The sequence below is a fragment of the Rhineura floridana genome, chromosome 2 (genome assembly GCF_030035675.1).
Source record: "Rhineura floridana isolate rRhiFlo1 chromosome 2, rRhiFlo1.hap2, whole genome shotgun sequence".
Lineage (NCBI taxonomy): Eukaryota > Metazoa > Chordata > Lepidosauria > Squamata > Rhineuridae > Rhineura > Rhineura floridana.
The window spans coordinates 155381324-155392358 of record NC_084481.1 but is presented as its reverse complement, the minus strand read 5'-3'; the positions used below and the strand labels follow the sequence as shown (position 1 = coordinate 155392358).

At 43.8% G+C, this 11035-nt stretch overlaps 2 protein-coding genes across 6 annotated transcripts in view; one reads left to right on the top strand and one right to left on the bottom strand.

Moving 5' to 3' along the window:
* Positions 1-4: 4 nt before the first annotated feature.
* Positions 5-6453, top strand: FREY1 (Frey regulator of sperm-oocyte fusion 1). The gene is made up of 3 exons (XM_061610867.1): positions 5-2839; positions 4879-4955; positions 5775-6453. The coding sequence occupies exons 1-3, from the start codon at positions 2775-2777 to the stop codon at positions 5909-5911; spliced, it is 279 nt and encodes a 92-aa protein (XP_061466851.1). The 5' UTR covers positions 5-2774; the 3' UTR covers positions 5912-6453.
* Positions 6454-7469: 1016 nt separating this feature from the next.
* Positions 7470-11035, bottom strand: part of MAPK8IP1 (mitogen-activated protein kinase 8 interacting protein 1) — an 87591-nt gene continuing 84025 nt past the window's right edge. For all 5 annotated transcript variants that reach the window (XM_061610860.1, XM_061610862.1, XM_061610861.1 and 2 more), the window contains 2 exons: positions 9939-10037; positions 7470-8620 (listed from right to left, as the gene is read on the bottom strand). In XM_061610860.1, coding sequence (XP_061466844.1) covers positions 8548-8620; positions 9939-10037 — 172 coding nt within the window. In that variant the 3' untranslated portion in view covers positions 7470-8547. The remainder of the gene's footprint in view (positions 8621-9938; positions 10038-11035) is intronic.

Sequence of the window (11035 nt, the reverse complement as noted above, 5' to 3'; positions counted from 1 at the left end):
GGGATATGCACCACATGGCGTAAGCTCCCTTGCTTCTAAGCCAGGTCTCTGGGCGTTCTGGGAGCTGACCAGGTGGGGTGGAAGGCAGAGAGTTTTGCACGGTGACTGTCAGTGCTTCATTGCTGAAGGGAGAGAGATTAGTGTTCAAACCAACCTGGACGTGTGCCTTCCCTGCAGCTCAGATGCACGGGGTGGGATTGTATGGTTGGGGATGCCATCTGAGGACATGTACTGTCTTATCTAGCCATCCATCCATCCATATCTAATCTAACCTAATCTAATTAATCTATGGCACATATTCTAAGGCCAAGGTCTTATCACTGGAAAGCTGCTTCAAGGCTCACATTAAGACATTGGTGCACTTTATGCAAACCTTTTACCCTTTTTGTGGGTACACAGGCAGGCTTATCCTCCCCCTTTGTCTTCCCCAGTAAAAAACGTATGTGACATGATGCTACGGTTAGCAGAGAACTGAGCACCCCTTTGGCTAGTTCAGGCAGTGAGCCAAGGATGTTCCTGGAAATGCTTTTCCCTGGCATAGTTCCAGTGGTCCATATGCCACTTAGCTGGAGCATGGTATACCAAGGGCTGTGGGTGCTGATCTTCTCTGCCAGCCTGCTTACTTTTCTGTCCTGCTGTGGAAGATAAGAAGTTCCACAGCTTGTAGGCTGTCTTGATAACAGCTAGTGTCTGCTGCAAGGCTTTGCAGAACAATCTGCCTGTTGCCAGTAAGCAGGGCCAAAGGCCCTGGCAAATTGGTTGATGTCTGCAAAATTAAGTTCTCAGCAAATGAAATGTAAAGGCCAGAGCTGATGCCTTGGTCAAATAAATCAGAAGGGTTGCTCTAAGTGAGACATCCAATAAGTAATAAAGTGATTCATCAGCTCTCCCCATCCTATGTTGCTTATAAAGCTACAGATGCAACACAAAGTGCTTGTGTTGCCTTCCTCCTCAACTTACTAACAGTATCTGATCATGCTGCTCTTCTTGCTAAGGCCATGTTTACTTACAGGCCACCCTTCTGAGAATATTTATTGGGTTTCTACAGTGGTAGGCTATATAGAAGGGCTTGGCACAAGTCAAGGCACACAAACCATCTGGAAGTCTCACCAGTCTCCAAAAACAGGATTGAGGATGCTCAGCTTATACATTTCTTTTCTCAAAGCTGGCAGTAATCTCTCTGTAACAGACAGTTGGGGAAACTGCTCCATTTTAAGCCATTTACTACATTCCTCTAATTGTTAAATGTAAATGTACTGCCTTCGATTCCAACTTATGGCGACCCTATGAATAGGGTTTTCATGAGGCTGAGAGTTAGGATGTTAAACAAAAAAATCTGGTAATAGAATTCCTTTCCCTGTGATTGAAAATATTTTTGCACTGGAACAGATTTTTTTTAGTGGATGTCAACTATTAGTAATCTTGCTGGGCATTTAAGCAAGTTTGCCAATAAAGGAAAATCTGCCATATGGGTCCAGATGCCTCGCACACTCATATTACTAAGTTTGCTGGAACTTGAGGTCTGGTCCCTATTTCTTTGGAACTGGTAGATGCTGCCACCTCCTTATGGAGAGGCTGTAGATTTGTGGGTGAGATGATGGACCATCCCATCACTACCAGCAAGAAACTGGAAATGGACAAAAGCCTTCCTTTATTTTCTCCTTCTTTCCTGCCCCATAGTCTTGTAGTAGGGACAAACAGTTAGGCTCACGGGAAGCCTGCTTTTGATAGCTTACCAATCGAAACCTGATTTTGAAAAAATAAAAGTTCTTCTGGTCCTAAATGAACAGAAACAGAAGGGAACAGAGATGGAGAATTTAAATTCTGCCACTTAGAGAAAGAGTGGTTGAGAGAGAAATGCTTCTCTGGTCAGCTCTTAGGAGCTGAAGATGGGATTCTAGCCTCCACCTGGTGGAGATTTGTCCATAGCCATACAGGGAGAGCCATACTGTTCAGGGCAGTGCCTCACCTGGCACAGACATGTGCTACATGTCTTACTTATGATACCTTGATGTGAGCAATTGACAGATCCTCCTCCATGACAGCTGGGGTGAGAGAGATGCTTTTAACATGTCTCTGAAGGCTATATCCACCAACCTAACTCAAGGGCATGCAGTTTCCTGCGGGCCAGGAGCTCATTGCCCATGACTTCTGTCCAGCAAGGCGTACATGTGATACTCTGACCTTTCAACCCTGCTGCTGTTTCTGCCTACATGTCTGTTGCTTGTTGAATTAATTTACTCTGGAGCTTGGGATTTGTCAAATAAAAAAAGGGTGGGGGAGTGTAATCTACATCAGCCTCCTCACCGTGCTGCTAAACTCGCACTGCTACCTAACTTGCTGGTTACTTTGATACTTTACCACTGAGACCAGGATGCAGCATCAGCTGGGTATCTCCTCTGGTTTGTAGCAAATATGATTTCATGGGAGGGAAGTGGACATGGGAACAAATATGCCCGAGATCAAATTTCAAAAAGTTAATTAATTCTAGGATGGGCAAGTACATCATGTGCAATGAAGCTTGTTTCTGTGAAATGGGACTTGGCCACTGAGCTTTGGAAAAGTACAACTTTGTGCGAGGGGGCGTTTTGGTCCAAACAGTTGTACATATGCCCTTCCTTTCCTTCTTAGGAGTTACTTCCTGTTACCTAGGAGTCAGTATTGCATGTGTTCTTTACTCTTTGTGATGACACAGTAGGCTTTGAGAACTGCCCTAAGTTCCATTGATGAAAGCTAGGAAGATTTAGGCACCATCATTGGGTTTGACAGGCTGGATGGGACTCCTGCTTCTGTTGCTTCTCCTGACAGAGAGAGTGCTGCCCATGCCAAGTCTTCAAAGGTAAAACAGTTGCTGGCTGATTGTCGTGCACTCTTCGTTAGAAAAAAGGTGGACAGCTGATTGTATAGGTGACTCTTGCCCCAAGGTGTAGCCAGGAATTGAGGGTGAAGAGAAGTGGCTTATTTGAACTGAAAGCCACTTGTCTTGCCCCTCTTTAGGAATCACACCAGCAGATTAATGCAGCAACAACCTTTCATTCTCAGGACATCACCCCATACTAAAGGAAACTTGTGGCACTACAAAACAATGGATAACAGTTGGATTATCTTCCAAAGGCTCAACATCTAGGTAGATAAACCTATCTCACATGCCCTGATTCCTATTTAAGTTGCCAATGGACTAGACACATTTTGCTCCTGTTGGTACTGAGACCAAAGAAAATTGCAAATGTGTTGCTTACAGTCATTTTTCTTTGGGAAGAAGCTAAACCATAGAAGTGAGGTTTCAAAAACTACCAATAGGCACATTTTTATAAAGGAGAAAATAGTAATCCTCACATATGACTGGGATGACTCATAGCATGATTCTTGTATTACATTTTTGTGTGATGGTCATCACTAGTTTTGCATAGTGAATTTCTTTAAAAATGAACCCCTATCTGGTGAGACCCAGTATTACTTCATTGGAGAGCTTAGATTTTCATGGGAACTCCCTGATAAAAATACTTGACACCATTGCATTGTTGCATGTCCTGAAGGAAAATGCAAGATTGAAAAAGGGTGGCACTGGCAATGAAAGAATTAAAATCTTTAATAAATCCTCCACAGTTATCCAGGATATTTTACGTTTGTGCACTCCTTTTCATTAAGATACTATAAATAGAAAGGGATAAAAGAAAATGGAATATGAGAGATTGAGAAAGCAGGTCTCCCTGTGACTCAATGAGAGGAGTGGGCATTTTGTATCCTTGGAGTATTCACACAAAAACAAGAAAATACAAATGAAAATTTGAAGGGTAGGGACCTATGTGAAGTCTGTATTGTTAAATCAGTATTTAAGGAAGCAGAAATAATGATGTGCTATTTGCAGTTCCAGGAAGAGGTTATCTACAAAGCATGAGTAAGAGGATGTTACCATCAATGAGCACCTCAATTTAGCGTTGTTCATTTAGGTATTTGTATGCTGGCATTTAGGGCTATACAACCCTTTCAAGACAGCTCTCCCATCCAAAAACAATGGGCAGAGAAATCTAAACCCTGCTGAGCAACCTGTGTCCGGCCGAGCCCACATTGGTCCAATGGGAGGGGAAACTAGTATTTCAGAGCCAGCTTCAACTCCCACCCACCCCCAAAATAATTATTGGGGGTAGGTTAGAGGAATGATAGGACCCAAAGCATTTGATGCAAGGCTGGCAGATTGCATTTGTGTTGTTTCTGCTGTCACAGAAACACTGACAACAAAGCACAGTGGAGGTTTCTATGTATGGGGCAGGAAGTCTTGTAAGGGCAGCCTTCGTTCTCCAACAGCGGACTTACCTCTCCATAGGTGGACAAGGAGATTTGCTCTATCCTATGACCCCCTGGGATGATCTACAGGGACTACGGGATCACTTTCTTAGTTAATGAAATATAAATTTTCACAAAAACAAGAAGTGGTTACATCTGGGTAATTGTTCCAGAATATGAATATTCAGTTGCATGTCCAAGTGGACATCTATTATGGTTCTGCATGGGGGATGCACATTGGTACATACATCTCACGTATATCCACAGTTCTCTAGCTAATGTCTTGGCACTTTTAATATGATGAATGTTTAGGGTTAATACAAATATATGAGACTTAAGATATGTACTGCAGAAATATTTTAAAGAAATCTATTATGGTGTAAGGTTTACAACAAGGTTTGGGGAACAGTTTTAACTATGCAGAATTTATTATAGACTTTTTAATTGCACATCTGGGCTAGTGCTCTCACCATATAGAAATTATTTGGGGTGGGAGTGTGTGGAAATAACCATGTGGTGATTTTTTTCCTAGTCAGTAAGTTCAGGGCTTTAGGCAGCAATCATCACAGTTCCTGACTTTGTGCTCTTCTACAGCAGGCTCAATCCATCTGTCCCAGAGGAATTCTCTGCGCCCTTGGAGCTCCAGCAACAGCACTTTGGCTTGGTGGATGGCATGTATTAATTCCAGTTCGTACTCCATGGCATTAGGCAGGGATAGTCAATGTGTTGTCCTCCAGATGTTGATGGACTACAGTTCCCATCATCTCTGACCACTGGCTATGCTGCTTGAGGCTGATGGGAGTTGGAATCCAAATCTGGAGGGCACCATGTTCCCTACCCCTGGCATAGAGGTTGTCAGTATGTAGGCACTGGTTATAAAAGTCCCTTCCAGGTTATTGGAACAGCAGGCCTCCTCAATATTGGGTCCCCAGATGTTGCTGAACTAGAACTCCATCATCCCCGGCCAGCAAAGCCCACAAGAAAGCTCAGCTGTGTCTGAAAACAGAAGGACAGGTTTCTTTCATAACAGCTGCACCATCTGTTTTTATTTCAGAATGGGTTCTCAAGAAAGAAAAATCCCTCCTGTCAATTTCACCTGACTGGAGTTATTATGTAACTGAAGCAAACTAAAACTGATTTTTGGCAGGGGAGGGGCACAGTTGGATAATGGCAAACTCTTGATTGGCTTTTGACACTATGCCTCTAATCTTTGTTGTTTAGCTAAAACAAGTGGAGGTCTAGACTCACTGCAAGTATACAACAGCTGTCAGTAAGCAAGGGCCATATGACTTGAAACACCATAGGATTCCCCTATTGGTTCCAATAAGTCAATCCTTAGAGCAGGGAGGGGGAACCTGGTGCCCTCCAGATGTTGGTGGGCTACAACTATCATAACTGCCCATTGCCCAGCTTAGCTTCCACATCTTCTGATTCTCTCTTTCTATCCTTCCATTGCCATGCACATCTCTTACTAGCTTCTGTTTTCATAGATTATGGCATTAAACCAAAACATCCCAATTTCCGAAGACAGGTACAACGGAAGGAATCAGAAAAGCTGCACAGAGTACATAAGAGCAAGCGGGATGAGCCAGATTTGGAGGAGTATTATTATGATGACATCCTTTGACTTTCTTAGGGAACTGCAAATATAATTGCCACCTGTTAAGTGACCTTGCACCAACTAATTGTTCAGTCACAGGCACCCCTCCTCCAATCACATAGCAATGTAAGCAATGAGATCCTCCCTGTCCTTTGCCCTCTGCCAAGAACCATCCCCACAGTTCTGTATGTTCTATGCACCCTTATTACAATCATGGTACTTGCCACTGTATTGGGCAATTTGAGGATCTTGGTTCTCCTCATGCTATATTAACTGTTGTGGGTTCTGAGCTTGAAAATATTTGATGAGGGGCCAAAGATGGGCTTCAGTTGCAGAGGCTAGGAATGTGTGGCAAACACTAGTGCTGTCCATAGCTTTCTGCTATGACTATTTTCTGTGCCTCACCGGTCCTGGCAGGACTCTTCCGGTTGAGTCCACTTTTACTCGTTTGCTCCCACCTCACAATTAAAGTTTGGATTCCACGGAAGTTGACTACTGAGAACAGAACTATATAATGTAAATGTATACACATGCCTATATTTTCAAAAGTGATTAATAAACTTTTTTTGGGTGCAGAATTGGTTGTTTTTTTAAAACAAATACAGAATACACACAACTCTGAAGGTAACTGTCTCTTCTCTTTAGGGCAAATGTGGGGAATCAATGGACCTCCACATGTTGTTGGACTACAGCTCCCATTATCAGTACCTACTGGTATCCCACAAGATCTGGAGAGCCACAGGTTCTTTGTCCATGCTTTAGGGACTCTCCACCATTTAGTAGAAATGCAGACCAAAATGTTTTCAGTGCCACTTTAGGTTGGCTCCTTAAGTGTCAACAAAAGTGCTGCCAGCAAACAATCAACATATTTAGCTGTAGAAAACACCAGAAGACTGGAGAAGAATTTTGTAGCAAAGCCCACTGTGGTTCCTGGGATTCTGACATCTCAAAGCCTTTAAACAGAATGTAGCAAAGGGAAATTTTTGGAAGACATTTCTAGTAGCTGCAGAATGCTGATGGCTGGGTAAGGTCTAGCATGAGCTCTCAACCACTGTCAATGAGAACTAACAAATTAAGCCTCCCCTCCTCCCACTTTATCTAACACCACAAAGATACACACAACCCAGGTTCCCAAATATATGGAACTCTTCTCCTGAATATATAGAGGTGTGACATGAATTGAAATGGGAGGGAGTAGGGACAGGTGCACTCTGTCCCACTCTAGCAATTTCAGTGACTTGCACAAAGGGAGTTGCTTTACAATGCTCAGCATGGTTATTCTACACAATTAGAGCCAGTGGGGTCTTTCCACACTTTTATGAGCAAATTCAATGTTTATACCTGCAGTTATTAAAACTGAGGACATGACAGTTTCCATAATAATTTGGTGTATTACAATTTGGTCTCAAACTGGAAGTTGCAGAACCTGACTGTGGCTATGCTGCAAATTGTGTGGCTTCCCACTGAGGGCAAGAAAGGCTTTTAGAATGTCAAAGTTGACTCTTGCAATTCTCAGGAACCAGCTCATGGAGTAGTTTGCTTAGAGGCCTAGTCTCTTTGGGCAACAAAACAAAAACACAGGCTCTTTGAAACATCAACGTTTAATCATTGTTGTCATCAGAGCAGATCCAGCAGAAGCACAGAGCCCCCTGCCTTGGGGGGGGGGCAAAGGCACACCTTTCCACAGCTCTCATGCTATTCTCCTAGCTTTGCTTCTCAGTGGGACCTAGCCCTTCCTGAATCACTTTTGTGCTTTTGGCAGGGGCTCCTCTCAAGCCCCTAATGCCAAGAACCCTGGCTCTTGGTTTCTTGCAGGATCGATTCCCTCCATGAACTTAGAACCTGCAGCTGGAGAGCAGTGGTGGTGGAAAAGGAGATTTAGAACAAGGGTTGGAATGGCGGAGCTCTTTCCATCAGCAGATTACAGGGCATGGTCCCCCCTTGGCTATCTCCATGCTTGAAACCCTCCTTCTCCTTCAAAGAGAGAGAGAGAGGTGGGACAAGCACCAATGTTTCTCCAGCAGTTCCTGAATCTTTTGCAGTCACAAGATAAGATGCTTGGATGCTATGTCTTGGTAACATTCATCACCACCTTTCCCTTTGTTCACTCTCCTGCACTCTTCCTCGCCCCCCTCCCAGCCAGGAACTGGGTTCACTACTTGCCTTTCTTCCCAAGCTTATTATCAAGTCTTCCACTGTGGAAGTGCAGCACTCCTTCCTTACTAACCCCCCAACACAAAGGGCTAAATGTGGCAGCTGGAACTAGAGCAGGCCTCAACACACAGAAGGAGCCCAAAAGGTGCTGGAGCCCTCTATCTCCCTGAAGTACCAAGCCAGCCCATTCATGTGCACAGCAAGTGGGAGATCCCATGCCCACTCTTCTTTTACACCTGCGACAGCAGCACCCATTTCCACTGATGGCGCTTTTCTTCAAATAAACAAAAAACTTTTTTCTTTTAATAATAAACCCCTTTTTGTTTACCCATCCCACCCATCCCATACCCCCATCTCAAGGAAAGGAGGTGCACTGAGAGAGGTGGGGCTCTGCACACTGAGGGAAACTGTCCCCATACCCACTCCTCCTTCAGTCTCAAAGCAGCTTGTCCATGCACAATGGGGGAATGGCCCTTGTCTGTACAGGAGGGAGGGGGCTATCCCTGCCCCTACTCTAGGTAGATGTCCTCTGTGGGGCATGTATATTCCACACATTCCTTGTAGAACTGATGGAAGGCTCTCCTGCAAAAAAAATATAAAGAGGAGTGTCAGTCAGAGGAGCTGAAATAGTGTCCCAGTACAGAGAGAACAACAAGTATCCATGAACAATATGCATGTCCACTACCTCTTTTTTTTCCTGCTGACTGATAACTGTCCCATCATTTACAGCTTTATTGCCATAGATCTCAGAAAAAGGTTTTATTGGCTGCCCTTTTGTTCTGCACCCAGGCTAGGAATGGTACTCACAATACACCTTAGGTCCAGAATTCTGAAGACCTGCCAAGAAATAACCTGATTAACAGTTCTCCCATCTCAGGACCAGTTCCTGTTATGTGCCAGCTATTATGTTTAATAGCTCATGCAAGTGGGTTTATGCAGTACCACAAAGAACGGGTGGGGATCTGGCCAGAGGGCAGGATCCAGAAATGCCAAACCCTTTGTGGGCCATGTTTGCCAGGCGGGAAGGAGCAGCCACATGTCATTCACCTGACATCAAATGACATCAGGTGAGTGAAGCTTCAAGCTGAGGCTGCAACTGAAGATTCTTTACTTTCCTACACCCGATGTCACATGACAGGTGCAGCAAAAGTGGGTGTGATTCATCCAAAACAGCCTTGTGGACCAACTTCAGAGGTCTGGCTGGCCTAGTTAGGCCTGTGGCTGGAGGTTCCTCACCTATGACAGGAGGAAGCTGCAATTGAAAGATGTACTTTTCAAAGAAGAAGCTGCTGTGGCCTTGTGCAAGTACTGTCTTCACATGCACACAGACTATTTGAGTGAGGTGCTAAATGTACAGGTGTGGGCTGACTCATAATGTACACACTGGTCCTCAGAAAAATTCCTCAGTCCTACACTTTCCCTGCTCCCCAAGGCCTGAATCATGGCTTGGATGCTGCATATAGAACAACTGAAGGGGGTTTAGACTGATAAACATCTCAACAGAAAATAATCTGTGACCTAGCCTGTATTTCTACTAGTCAGGTTTTTTCTGAGTTACTATTTCAAACCTACTTAGGAAAAAAAGCCATTCCTTAGAAGCTGCTAAGTCAGGGAAATGAAGTTGGAATGCAGACAAAATCTCTCATCTCCCTGACACCTTTTCTCTGTGTTGCGTCTATCACACAGTGGGCTGGTTCCTGCCTTTCAAAGGCAAATTGAGAGTTTTGAGTAGAATAAGCCACATCATACCATCTTGGAAAAGTGGCTGATCCCTGGCCACTAATACATATACTGACATCACTAGTATGATGTCTGCAACCAGCATGCCACTTTCTTAAATCCAGATAGGTTGAGATTTTTGTAAAGAGCAGGAATCCTCAGGATGTAGCCCAAAACTCACCCTACAGACTCTGCAAGTGGCTTGGTGGACTCTTCTGAGACAAAAACATGGCACGCAAATCTGTGGTCAGCTGGGTGCTTGGTGATGAACCCAAAATATCTGAAAGAGAAAACACACGAGCTTGGACTTAAAACTGGGTCTCTGGAGTCTCTACCAAGGTAAAAGACACATGCACTGTTTAGTTCCATTCTTCCTGGTATAGCCAGTGTCTGGCAGGAACAGAACTAACTTTCCTGAAGAGAAAGACATTGGGCTTGCTTTGCACACATGGACAAAAGAAGAAAGTGGAAGCAGTATTTTTCTTACTGTATAACTCATGTTTGTATAACTCATTTTGGCTGAATCACATTTAACTCTTCTTCCATATGTCAGTCTGTGGTGCCCCCTCGGCTACCTCCAATACCTTTGACAACGTGTTTTGGAAGGCAGATGGGGTGACTAGACTCTTTTTTTTTTTACTTTGGACACATCAGGAGAAGACATGATTCACTAGAAAAGACAGTAATGCTGGGGAAAACAGCAGGGAGTAGAAAAAGAGGAAGGCCAGACAAGAGATGGATTGATTCCATAAAGGAAGCCACAGACCTGAACTTACAAGATCTGAACAGGGTGGTTCATGACAGATGCTTTTGGAGGTCACTGATTCATAGGGTCACCATAAGTCGTGATCGACTTGAAGGCACATAACAACAACAAGAAAAAACATTTATCTACCACCTCATATGCAAAATATTTCTAGGCAGTCTACAAAAGTTAAAACCACAAAAAAAAACAATATAAACATCAAAGTGGCAGATAAAAGCACAGATTACACTCAGAATTTAAAACAAAATGTTGAATAAAAAGGTTTTGCCTGCCACCTAAAAGATAATAAAGTTGGAACCTCCCTACGGGAACATTCCACAACTGGAATGCCACTACTGAAAAAGTCCTTTCTTGTGTCAAAACATACCTCACCTCTGATAGACGAGACAGTGGGAGTAGACATTGGTCAACAATCTCATGTATGGTATGGGAGGAAATGCTCCCTTGTGTACTGGGTCCCAATCCCTTTAGGGTTTTTAAAGGTAAATAACAGGACTTTGTATTGTGGTTCT

What these genes read in the sequence shown, in the direction of transcription:
- FREY1 (XM_061610867.1), top strand. Translation starts at nt 2,775, where the DNA reads ATGGGACTCCTGCTTCTGTTGCTTCTCCTGACAGAGAGAGTGCTGCCC. An exon ending in CCCATGCCAAGTCTTCAAAG is followed by an intron (nt 2,840 to 4,878) that starts GTAAAACAGTTG and finishes GCTCTTCTACAG; the next exon opens with CAGGCTCAATCCATCTGTCC. An exon ending in GCACTTTGGCTTGGTGGATG is followed by an intron (nt 4,956 to 5,774) that starts GCATGTATTAAT and finishes CTGTTTTCATAG; the next exon opens with ATTATGGCATTAAACCAAAA.